Here is a 13,100-nt window from a genome sequence, read left to right as displayed (position 1 = left end):
TGTGTGGCGCCAGATTTTGTATTGGAGAGGTTGGACCTAAACCCGTGTGGAGTTTGGCTTCTTGGAGTGGAAAGGACCCTGGGATGCAGGACAGAAGGAGAGGCAAAGAATGTCCTTGTTAACAACCAAGCACCCCACCACAAAGGATTGTGCTAATTTATGCAACTGGCAATGTCTGTTTTCATATACCCTTGCCAATACTAGATAGTGTCATTCTGATATTTGCCAAGATTATAGGCGAAAAACATTCTATTTTAAATGACCCTTTCTCCAATTAATAATAATGAATAGCCTTTTATACATTCATTGAACATTTATCTTTTCTCTTTTGTGAGTTACCTCTTTGATTACTTATTGATTTGTGAGAACTCTATATAGAAGAGCAATCACAGTTCATTCAATGATTCCAGCTTCCAATATTTCACAAATATTGGCCTTTTATTTCAGATATTTGTAAAAAGGGAAAAACGAATATGCATGATCTACCTTTAAATCTGATGAAATATACCATTGAAATCATTCATTATTAAAATGTAACTGTTTTGCAATTGTTTTCCACATTTTTCTGTAGGATAAGACATTCCCCGCTGGAAAGTTTGTTTTTGTTTTTCTGTTGATTTGTCCTGGTTAACCGGAGGCATTTTTCCCTGAAGTAGTGCCTTGAGGAGCGGCAGAGAGGATGTTGGGGGCAGAGATCTGGAGGCGGATGAGAACACCCGGGGCTGTGTCTGGGCCCTAGGAAGCAGAGAGGGTTAGGTAGTGGGGTCAGAACAGGTGTTCAGTGAGTAATGCCAGAAGCTGCTGGGGAGGGGAGGTGGCTGCACTTGGGAGGGATGAGGAAGGGTTTGCAGGTGACAGGCAGAGCTGGAGACCAGAGTCTATTGGCCGGAAGGCATCCTGGTTGCCTTGCGTGTGTGCATGTGCATGCGCGCACGTGTGTGTGACTGTGTGCTAGGTCATGCCAGGGTGCAAGTGAGCGTGTGGCTGAGTGTGAAAATGTGGGAATGACCATGTGCGTGTGACAGTGTGAGTGAAGCGTGTGTGTGAATGCATAGGGTTGAGGGAGGTAGGGAACAGGGAGAGAGCACTCGGTTCCTGGAAATCTGATGTTTCTGACATTCGCTGGTTGCAAGGAGAGTTTTAATTTCTACTTCCGAGCTAAAAGAAACACTCGAGCAGAAAAAGTGTGCTTTCAACTTGTGTCCTTCTTCACATTTACACCGATTTTGTGTGTACGTTGGATTTCGTGTGTACATTGGATTTCCTGTCTAGAAGTTAAACTGCATGCCGATTTCACTTCTATACCCATTTTCATAACAGTGTCTAATGTTCTATAAACTGCAGTATGTGGCTGGTGCTCACCTCGGGGTGCGTTCTTCCCCACTTTCCTCTGTTGCTGGTCTCATGAGGCTTCCGCCTCCTCTGTTTCACGACAGGGAGTCCCTTCCAGACCTGCGCCCTCTGCACTCTTCCCCCAGTGTCACGCCCCGGAGCCCGCAGGGAAGGGAGGCTGATCGGGGTGACTCGTGGGCTGTGTCTGTGCCGCAGGTGTTTGAGATCCTGCTGAGTCGAGGCTACTCGGAGAACAATTTCCGGGAAGACCTGAAGAGCCTGTATCTGAAACTCGGGATCGAGAACAAAGCGATGATCTTTCTGTTCACGGATGCCCACGTGGCTGAGGAGGGCTTCCTGGAGCTCATCAACAACATGCTGACCTCAGGTACAGCCAAGGCCAGCGCCCGCTGTGGCCGGCATCCCGGTCCTCTGAAGGGAGGTGGCTTTCTTTAGCAATTACCACCTCCAGACACTGTGGGTGGCCCTGTGCGGATGTCCTTGTTCCTCCCTCGCCAAGGCTCCTGAGATAGGTCTCATTATCTTCCTTGGCGCCTCCCATCCTGGGAGTCCGCCAAGTGTGCCCCCTTCTCTCTGTCAGCGATGATGGCAGTGCCCCTGTGGTAAGAGCAGGTGGTATCTGAGCATCTGCCTGTGCCCCAGGGCATGCTAAGTGCGCATCATGCATTCCACACAAACCTGATGAGAGGCTGGGCGTGGTGGCTCCCACCTGGGATCCCCACACTCTGGGAGGCCAAGGGAGGAGGATGGCATGAGCCCAGGAGTTTGAGACCTGCCTGGTCAACATAGCGAGACTCCATCTTTACAAACATATTTTTTATAAGTTAGCCAGGCATGATGGCCTGAGCCTGTAGTTCCAACTACTTAGGAGGCTGAGGCAGAAGGATTGCTTGAGCCTGGGAGGTTGAGGCTGCAGTGAGCCATGACCATGCTATTGCACTTCAGCCTGGTTGGCAGAGTGAGACCCTGTCTCCAAAAAGAAAAAAACAAAACACAAACACCAAAAAATCAAACCTGATAGGGAAGGTATCATTAACAACCTCATGTCACAGCTGAGGAAACTGAGGCTCAGGGCTGCTGTAGAGGGCTGAGCGGTGGCCCTACAAAAGACGCATCCTGGTCCTCAACCCCTGGAACTTGTGAATGAGACCTTTTAAAGAAAGAGTCTTTGCAGGTGTAATTAAATTAAAGATCTTGAAATGACATCCTGGTTTTAAGGTGGGTCCTAAATCCTGTCACAGCTGTCCTTGTAATAGAAGGCAGAGGGGGATTTGAGACACAGAGAAGAATGTCCCGTAAAGATTCTCACAAGCCATGGGACTCCTGGAACCACTGGAAGCCAGAAGAGGCAAAGAACGATTTCCCCCCAGAGCTTCTGGCAGGTTACCCCGAGACGTTGATCTCAGGGCCTCCAGAACAGCAAGAGAGTAGTTGTCTGTATGTCTTGTCTTAAGCCATTCGCTTGTGGTAATTAGTCATGGTCGCCCCAGAAAACTACTAGAGATGCCACCTCCCTTATTCAAGGGCACCTTGCTGGGAAGGCACTCAGGGGGTACTCGAACCCACGACTTCTAGCATCTTAGCCACACTCTCGACCATGTTACAGTGTTGTGATCCTGTCTGCCCTGGGGCCCTGCTAAGGTCCATGCCAGACTGGCCTAATGGCATACAGGGACCTCTTGTTTTCCTGGGGATCTATTTCATTAATTGCTTGTTTGTTTCAGCACCTGACCATATTCATTATTGTATTGCCGTGTTATTCATTGAGCCCCAGCGCCGCAACATTTACGATAAAACATTTCTAACATGACAGTGAGGCTGAAAGAATCTTTTCCGTGAACACGTGCTGGCATGCTGTCTAGACCCCTCTGTTCACGTCTTACTGCACTTGCTTTGTCACGCACATAAACACCTTGCCCTCCCGCCCTCCCTGCTTCAACCCATCTCATTTTTAGATGCGTTTCAAGTCAATTGCAACGTCACTGCTCTCCCCGCTAAATGTGTCTGCATGCCACTATCTAGAGTTCAAGTTTTGTTTCTGTTTTCTTTTGATGTAAAATTTATGTACAGGGAAATGCACACTTTTAAGTGTATATTTGCTGCATTTTGATCATTGGGTTTTAAGTTGCGTCTGTTTCAGTGGGTTGTCAGCTCTTTGAGAGGAGGGATTGTGTCATCCACCTGGATTTATTCCACAGTGTTTATTCCAGACACTGGATTTGGTAGGGAGTAAGATGGTCATGACCTCTGCCCTCCTTGGAGCATACACTTCAGGGTGTGAGTGGGTTGGTTAAGGACAAGAACAGATAGGCAAAGAGATACAGCACTTGCAAATTGTGGTAAGGGTCATGAGTGCAAAGGGAGAGCGCGAGCAGAAGCCATCTCAGGGCAGGCAGGGAATGCTTCACTGTAGAGACTCTTCAGCTGGGACCTGAGAGACAGCGTGTGATTGTGCTCCCTATGGCTGCTGTTACAAATTTTCCCAGACTGCGCAGACTTATTCCTTTATGTGCCTGGCGGTCAGAAATCAGAAAAGAGTCTAAAGAGTTAAAATCAGGGTGTGGGTGGGGCTTGTTCCTTCCAGAGCTTCCTGGAGAAATACAGTTTCTCTGTCTCTTCCAACTTCTTCAGGCCGCTGGTGTGAGTCATTACAGCAAAAGGACACAGAGCAATGTCAGCAGAGGGAAAAGCGCATGAGGGACCCTGGGGAAGACCGGTCTCAAGCTTCGGAGTCCTCTTCCCCGGGGAGTCACACAGGACATGCTCAATCCCCCGAGTCGTGGCAACTCATGTAAAGTACCGTCCGCCAGGAAAGCTAGTCGGAGACTCAGTGCTCAGGGTTTTTATTGGGGCTGCTCATGTAGGCACCTCTACCTGGCGTGCGCCAAAATCCCAGATGCCTGGAGGGAGCTCAGGTAGTCAGCATAGAATACTCTGCTTACACAAGCTGTGTGGGCACAGCGTATTATTAGGCTGCTCTTGCATTGCTATAAAGAAATACCTTAGACTGGGTAATTTATAAAGAAAAGAGGTGGCCAGGCGCAGTGGCTTACGCCTGTAATCCCAGCACTTTGGGAGGCTGAGGTGGGTAGATCACGAGGTCAGAAGTTGAAGACCAGCCTGGCAAAGATGGTGAAACCATGTCTTTACTAAAGATACAAAAATTAGCCAGGCTCAGTGCAGGCCTCTGTAGTCTCAGCTACTCCTGGAGGCTGAGGCAGGAGAATCGCTTGTATTTGGGCAGCAGAGGTTGCAGTGAGCTGAGATTGCACCACTGCACTCCAGCCTGCGCAATAGAGTAAGACTCCATCTCAAAAAAAAAAAAAAAAAAAAAAAGAAAAAAGAACTTTATGTGGATAACAGTTCTGCAGGCTATACAGGAAGCATGGTGCTGATTTCTGGGGAGGCCTCCAGAAACTTACAGTCAAGGCAGAATGTGAAGCAGGAGCAGGCACATCCCCTGGCCAGCGTAGCGGCAAGGTTGGGGGAGGTGCCCCACGCTTTTCCACAACCAGATCTCGTGAGGACTCCCTCCTCACAAGAGCAGCACCGAGGGGATAATGCTAAGCCATTCGAGAGAAACCTGCCCCCATGATCCTGCCAGGCCCCGTCTCCAACACTGGAGGTGACAGTTCCGCGTGAGGTTTGGTGGGGACACAGATCCACACCGTATCCCATGCTGGGCCACTCTTACCAGTGAATCCCTTCAGAGATCTAGTTCCCAGGCGCCAGCCCTGGGCCCTTTCCCTGCACAGGAGAACTTGTTGGTAATTTGAAATGGCATAGATATAGGAAAAAAACAGTCCACACAGCCGTGGGTTTCAGCCACATGCTGTTGGCATCTGGGTCTGGGCTGTTCTTTGTTGTGGTGGGGCCGTCCTGGGCACTGTGGGGCGTGCGGCAGCATCCTTGGCCTTGACCTATTCGATGCCAGTAGCAGTCTCCCTGCCAAGTTGCAGCAACCAGCAGCAGCTCCAGACATTGCCCAGAATTTCCTGGGGGGCAAATCAGCCCCGCTGAGAATCCCTGCTTCCGAATTACGGGTAAGTGAGGCTTCCTCGTGCTCTGTGTGCTCACCTGTAATGCTCACATGCATCCTCCGAGCAAGCTGGTGGCATCTAGGATCCCCATTTGACAGACAGGAGCTGGAGGCTCTCTGGACTCGTCACCTGCTGCTATTTCCATGCCTTCCGCCACTTCAGTCAGCGCGAGAGAGGTCGTGACCCTGGGACTCAGAGGTCACCAGCATGTCTTCGTTTTCTAGGAATCGTACCTGCGCTTTTCCCTGAAGAGGAGAAGGAGTCTATCCTCAGTCAGATTGGACAGGAAGCCCTGAAGCAAGGCATGGGCCCGGCCAAGGAGTCCGTGTGGCAGTACTTCGTGAACAAAAGTGCAAACAACCTGCACATCGTCCTCGGCATGTCGCCGGTCGGGGACACCCTGAGGACACGGTGCAGAAACTTCCCAGGTATCCGCAGTGGAGCCCGCGAACCCGTCTCCCCTGCATTGGCAGGATGTGTGGCTGGGGGTCTGTCCGCACCTCTCAAGGTACCCCCTGAGCAAAGCAAAACGAGACATGGCCATTACGTGGAAATGTGGGCTCAGCACTATAGTGTGAGCCTCGCTGCCCCTGTCAGGTGCCAGCAGGCGTAGGTGATGTCCTTCTAAGGCGAGGGTGCACCCACGCTCCTGCACACGAGGGTGGCTTCCTGCTTCCATTTTGGAAAACTCCACGAGCCTCATGCCTGCCTTTAGAGCAGAGGTTCCTAACGGGTGGGGCAGGGGCAGGGGAGGTTGGCCCCCAGGGGACACTTGGCAATGCCTGGAGACATTTTAGGTCATCACACCTCAGGGGAGCATGTGGTGTGTCCTGGCATCTGGTGAGTAGAAGCCACGAAGCACCCTATGGTGCACAGCCAGCCCCTGCCACGAAGGGTTAGATCCCACGTGTCAGTAGCGCCAAGGGTGAGAAACTCTGCTTTTGATGAACTGGATTTGGATACGTCTCGCTCATTCACTATCTTGTTGGCTATTGAAGACAGCATCCACGTTCTTGAGTGTCTCAGGGTTGCAGAGTTAACATCTTTTTTTTTTTTTTTTTTCTGACAGAGTCTCACTCTGGTTTAGAGTGCAGCCTCGAGCTCACTGCAGCCTCGACCTCCTGGGCTCAAGTGAGCCTCTCACCTCAGCCTCCCTAGTCACCGGGACTACAGGTGCACACCACCATGCTTCCTGGCTGATGTTTTTTTTTGTTTTGTTTTGTTTTGGTTGTTTTTTTTTTTTTTTGTGAGACAGGGTCTCACCCTCTTGCCCAGACTGGAGTGTAAGTGGTGTGATCTCAGCGCGCTGCAACCTCCACCTCCCGGGTTCAAGAGATTCTCCTGCCTAAGCCTCCTAAGTGCACACCACTACTGCCTGGCTATTTTTTGTATTTTTAGTGGAGATGGAGTTTTGCCACGTTGGCCAGGCTGGTCTGGAACTCCTGACCGCAAATGATCCTCCTGCCTTGGCCTCCCAAAGTTCTGGGATTACAGGCGTGAGCCATACACCTGGTCCTGATTTTTGTATTTTTTGTAGAGACAGGGTCTTGCCACGTTGCCCAGGCTGGGAGCATCTTTGTAATTTCTCTTTCTTTTCAAGGCATGGTAAATAACACTGGTATTGACTGGTTCATGCCCTGGCCTCCCCAAGCCCTCCATGCAGTCGCAAAGTCATTTCTAGGTAAGTCACAGCTGTTGTGGGAACTACATTATTGATACAACAAAGCAATTTATTATCACTTTTCTGACTTTGAATTCTGGTCTTGTAGATTTCTTCACTGGAAACCTCTATGGTAAAAAATGGCTTTCAATTGTGTTCGTGTGTTTTTGGTTTATATTTGGTGTTTTAGTCTAAAGACACTTCAGGAAACTTAACAAGGACAATTTAGGATAAACATTGATTAGGTGTCCTCCACAGCAGCAGTTGGCAAAACCATGGCCTGCTGTCTGGTTGGCCCCTTACTTGCTTGAGTAAATAAAGTTTTATTGGTACACAGCACAGACTCGCTCATTAATTAACATATTGTCTCTAGCTGCTTTTATGCTACAACTGCAAAGCTAAATAACTGCAGCAGAGACCATATGATCGCTGTTTGCCTGTTTGTAGAAAATGTGTGCTGGCCTCTACCCAAAGAATGCTCCAAGGACAATTTGGTAAACATTCTGCACTTGCCCTGAATTTCTAGTGTTTCAGACACCTGAAGCCTTGGATATTAATTTTAATCTTTGAATAAGAAAGGAAGTCTGTCTTTAGGGAACATCTTTTTCTTTGGACCTAACTTGAGCAGATTTATGATGAATGACACTGGTTAACCTTGAAAATAGTTTCAACTTATAAATCTGTACTCAATCAATCAATGTTCCTATATATAAGAAGAAATCATAACTTTAATCATAATGCAGTTTTTTGGGGAAAGGGGCCAAGAGAATGACTCTTTTTTGATGATATATCTCAGGTCCAGATGGTAAATATTTACAGCCTTTTTGCAACTACTCAATACTGCCATTTTATCATGAAAGCAGTCATAGACAACATGTAAGTGAATGACTATGGCTGTGTTTCAATAAAACTTTATTTACAAAAGCAGGGGGCAGGCTGGATTTGTCCTTTGGCCTGTAGTTGGCCAGCCCTGATATAGATGTAGCGTTGTTCTCAGGTATTTGCCATTTCCATGTGTGAAATGCTTGTGTTTGGTTTCAGTATTCAGTGTTTCAGCATCATAAATAATGCTGCCTCGAATTTGCTTAGACTTTTTTTTTTCCCTTAGAATATAGTCACTGGAGGCCGGGTGAAGTGGCTCACACCTTTGGTCCCAGCACTTTGGGAGGCAGAGGCAGGTAGATTTGAGCCCAAGAGTTCAAGACCAGCCTGGGCAAAATGGTGAAGCCCCTTATTTACTAAAAATATAAAAATTAGCCAGGCGTGATGGTGGGTACCTGTAATCCCAGCTACTCAGGAGGCTAAGCCATAAGAATTGCTTGAGCCCAGGAGGCAGAGGTTGCAGTGAACTGAGTTTGTGCCACTGTACTCCAGCCTGGGCAACAGAGTGAGACCTTCTCTCTCTCTCTCTCTCTCTCTCTCTCTCTCTCACACACACACACACACACACACACACACACACACAGAATATATTCCCTGGAATTGATATGACTGTGTGCAAAGGCACAGATATTTGTGAGGCACAGTGTTTCCTGCACACTGCAAAACAGGCCCTGGGGCTGGGTTTTGCTCACCCCCGTGTAACTCAAGAGCAGCTCTGCAGAATCTGGATGAATCAGTTCTTTCAATCTGTCTTTCCTTCCTTCATTTTAACATGAGACATTCTCAACTTTGAGCTGAATGCATTTAACAGTCTGTTAGGTAATCCAGGCCTCGTGATCTTGACACTGGAAGCTGTCATTCATTCTTTCAGCAGGTGGATAGGGGGCCCACCTTTGCTGGTATGTGCTGGGTGCTGTCCAGCAGTGGGTAACTGAATCAGCTCACCCAGCCCCCGGGTTTCAGGGCCGCAAATCACTGCTGTGGGCCTGAAAAGCCACCAATAAGTGATAGCTGTTCTTTTCTTGTTCTATTAAAAATTTTAACATCATTTTTATTACAGTAAAATACACATAACATTTTCCATTTAAAGCATTTTGAAATGTACATGTGGCACTAATCACATTCATAATGTTGTGAAACCAACACCACTCTCTATCTCCAAAACTTTTTCATCACCCCGAATGAAACTCCATACCCATTAAACACTAACTCCCCATCACCCCTCCCTCCAGCCCCTGGCCACCTCTGATCTACTTTCTGTCTGTATGAATTTGCCTATTCCAGAGAGGTTTTGTGTAAGTGGAAGCATGCAATATTTGTCCTTTGGTGTCTGGCTTCTTTCACTTAGCATAACGTTTTTGAGACTCATCGATGTTTTAGCATGCGTCGGAACTTCATTCCTTTTTATGGGTGAATAATATCCCCGATACAGACAGGATACATTTTTGTTCATCTGTTCCTCTGTTGATGGATGCTTGGGTCATTTCCACCTTTTGGTTATTGTGATAGTCTTCTGTGAACCTTGGTGTACAAGAATTTATTTTAGAGTCCCTGTTTTTTAGTTCTTGTGGGTACATACCTAGGAGTGGAATTGTTGATTCATATAATAGCTCTATATTTAACTTTTTGAAGAATCCCTGATTTTCTTTCTTAAGAAGCATGGCCGGGTGCAGTGACTCATGTCTCCAGTCCCAGCACTTTGTGGGGCCGAGGTGGACCGATTGCTTTAGCTCAGGAGTTGAGACCAACCTGGGCAACATAGGTGAAATCTCGTCCCTACAAAATAATACAAAAAATTAGCTGGGCATGGTGGCCCACGCCTGTAGTCCCAGCTACTTGGGAGGCTGAGGTGGGAGGATCACCTGTGCCCGGTAGATGGAGACTGCAGTGAGCCATGATCACCCCACCACACTCCTTCCTGGGCAACAGAGCGAGACCCTGTGTCAGAAAAAAAAAAACAAACCCACATTTTTTATTCCTTCTTTTTCAGGGTATAACCCAATGATCCCAGCAGAAAACATAGAGAATGTGGTGAAGCACGTTGTTCTGGTCCACGAGTCCGTGGGGCACTACAGCCAGCTGTTTCTACAGAAGCTGAGGCGCAGCAACTACGTGACTCCCAAGAACTACCTGGATTTTATTAACACCTATTCAAAACTGCTGGATGAGAAAACTCAGTATAACATAGGTCAGACTTGGGGACGGGGTGGTTGGCAGAAATCGTTATTATTTATGGGTAAGGATTCGAGCGCTGATCTTTCTTTTAGTAAGATCGGGCATTTTTCAGTATTGAGGCCAAGCAAAGCACATCTTGGATTTTGCATCTTAGAGCAATGCTTCCATGTGGGTAGCACCCTGGCGTATCCTTGTTTGTTTGTTTGTTTGTTTGTTTGTTTATTTATTTATTTTTAACATGGAGTTAAGCTCTTGTTGCCCGAGCTGGAGTGCAATGGCACGATCTCGGCTCACTGCAACCTCCCGGGTTCAAGCGATTCTTCTGAACAACTCCGACGCCAACAGTGACCTGGTGGATATTGAAGGGCTAGGAGAGACTCCTCCAGCTAAGAAACTCAACTTTGACCAGGCCTGACCCTGGATTCTGGCCTTCTCGTGACTTCTGCTGATCCTCCTCTCCTCTCCTGCTGAGGCTTCCTCCTCTGACCCCTCTCACTGTTCATGCCAGACCTGTGGATCGCCTGGAACACTGAGCAAGGCCTGCATGACAGAGGGCTGAAAGGCTGCAGGGGCTGCCACCTCGCTGCTCCCACATGAGCATCTGCCCCCAGCCTCTTTGACCTTCATCTGATGGACATTTTTATACAGAAAATAATAAAGACTTCCCGCCCCCCCCCCAAAAAAAAGTAGCTGGGATTACAGGTTTACGCTACCATGCCTGGCTAATTTTTTGTATTTTTAGTAGAAATGGGGTTTCCCCATGTTAGCCAGGCTGGTCTCAACCTCCCGACCTCAGGTGATCCGCCTGTCTCAGCCTCCCAAAGCGTTGGGATTACAGCTGTGAACCACCACGCCTGGCTGGCATGTCCTTATTTTTGTTCTCAGTGTTGAGCCATATACTTTGAAGCTTTACATTTTCACCACGTTAGCAATTTTTTTGATTTTATTTTTTTATCTTAGAGATAGGGTCTCTGTTTCCCAGGCTGGAGTGCAGTGGTGCAGTCATGGCTCACTGCAGCCTCGATCCTGGGCTCACATGCTCCTCCCACCTCAGCCTCCTGAGTAGCTGGGACCACAGGTGCAGCCACCATGGCTGGCCCACATTAGAGACAGTGTTTCCTGCATGCTTTGCTGGACAGGGCTTTTTAAAAAGTGCTCTGGCTACTGGCCAAGGGAAGCACTGTTTTCAGAAATACATTCATTTTGGCTGATGCTGTCCCAGTGTGGCAGTGGGGGAAAGATGAATGCCATCTTGTAAAAACGTTTTCTTTTGTTTTTGTTAAGCTGAAGTGAAGCGAATCCCAGTGAGACCCCTGGGTGTTTGGGAACGGTGGCCACCCTGATGGTGAACATGGGTGCCCTCTTCCCTCAGCTCAATGCAAGCGTCTGGAGGGGGGGCTGGACAAGCTGAAGGAAGCCACCATCCAGCTGGACGAGCTGAACCAGAAGCTGGCCGAGCAGAAGGTCGTGCTGGCTGAGAAGTCCGTGGCCTGCGAGGCCTTGCTGGAGGAGATCGCCATCAACACCGCTGTAGGTGGGTGAGGGCGGGGGCTGGGGCAGCCCATCCCCACATCCAACACTGCCATGGGTGGGTGAGGGCGGGGGCCGGGGCAGCCCATCCCCGAGCAGGGCAGAGCTCTGCCGGGATGTCCCTGTGAAACTGTAGGCACCGAACGTGCTGTCTTTGACCCTGTGATTCCTGTTTCTTTCGGATTTCATGTTCAGCCAGTCTTGTCCCCTTTCTTTTTCTTTTCCTTTCCTTTTCTTTTCTTTTGTTTTTGTTTTTGTTTTTGTTTTTGTTTTTCGACACGGAGTCTCACTGTTTCACCCAAGCTGGAGTGCAGCGATGTGATCTTGGCTCACTGCAACCTCCACCTCCTGGGTTCAAGTGATTCTCCTGCCTCAGCCTCCTGAGTAGCTGGGATTACAGGCGCACGCCACCACACCTGGCTAATTCTTGTAAAAATTTCAGGAGAGACAGGATTTCACCATGTTGGTCAGGCTGGTCTCGAACTCCTGACCTTTTGATCCACTTGCCTCAGCCTCCCGAAGTGCTGGATTACAGGCGTGAGCCACCGCGCCCGGCCTCATCCCCTTTCATAAGCACTGAGATGCGACCGTACGTAGGCCTCTGCGCTCATCGCCTGAGGATGTGCCTGGGAGTGGAAAAGTCACTCCACCCTCGGTGGGCTAGTGACCTAATCCATGGGATTGAGATGCCCTAAGCCTTGGCGTCATCCACACAGGACTTTCTTGGTCCTTGAAGCTGTTTCAAGGTTCTTCTTTGGGCCCTTCCCTCGGTCTTCCTGGCCAAGCCGCCATGTCACCTGTGGTGTCCTGCTCTTGACGACTCTACCCTCTCACGATGCCTCTCAGGACAGCTCCTGGAGCCCACAGCTCTGTGCCTGGCCTCTAACCCTCCTCTCTAGGTCTTTGGGCTCCGGGCTTCTGATGGGTGCCTTCCCCAGCCCATTCCCGGATTCCTGCAGATGCCCGTCAACCTGCCTGCCTCCTCCTTCTCCTGCTGGTCTGTGTTACTGTTGCTGCTAAGTGTCATCTCGGTTCAGTTCCTGGGTCATTGCACCCGGACCTGTGCACGGGATCAATTTGTCATCACTCTGGCAACAGCACCCTAACTTGGTGTTGGCAAACTGCCTCTCCCGACTCCCAGTGCCTGCCATCAGGATGGGCTTATTCCAACGCTGCTGGACCAGTTAGGTGTTCTCTGGGACTGCACATTTTGAAGCAGCCAGCATAGAGACTGAAGATAATGTATGTTCATTTACCGCATGGCAGCGCTGTGAAGAGACTACATTCGGTGCCTGAGCCCACATCCCTGAGGCGCCCCCAGTTTAGGTGTTTAGCATCTTCCATGTCTGTGAGCTACCGTATCTTCTTACAGCAGTTTCACATCGTTCTTAACTCGACCATCGTTAGCTTCTGTTGCTTGCAACCAAAGCAATGTAATCCGTCGAGATCCTTTCCCAGGA

At 49.0% G+C, this 13,100-nt stretch overlaps 1 protein-coding gene across 2 annotated transcripts in view; it reads left to right on the top strand.

Moving 5' to 3' along the window:
• The window catches only part of DNAH10 (dynein axonemal heavy chain 10), a 175,775-nt gene that overhangs the window by 126,804 nt on the left and 35,871 nt on the right, over positions 1-13,100 (top strand). For both annotated transcript variants that reach the window (XM_039471919.2, XM_074402071.1), the window contains exons 52-56: positions 1,549-1,720; positions 5,618-5,821; positions 6,994-7,074; positions 9,926-10,123; positions 11,483-11,644. In XM_039471919.2, coding sequence (XP_039327853.2) covers positions 1,549-1,720; positions 5,618-5,821; positions 6,994-7,074; positions 9,926-10,123; positions 11,483-11,644 — 817 coding nt within the window. The remainder of the gene's footprint in view (positions 1-1,548; positions 1,721-5,617; positions 5,822-6,993; positions 7,075-9,925; positions 10,124-11,482; positions 11,645-13,100) is intronic.

This window comes from Saimiri boliviensis, chromosome 7, assembly GCF_048565385.1.
Source record: "Saimiri boliviensis isolate mSaiBol1 chromosome 7, mSaiBol1.pri, whole genome shotgun sequence".
NCBI lineage: Eukaryota > Metazoa > Chordata > Mammalia > Primates > Cebidae > Saimiri > Saimiri boliviensis.
The sequence above is the reverse complement of the archived record's forward strand: the minus strand, read 5'-3'. Positions and strand labels throughout refer to the sequence as shown.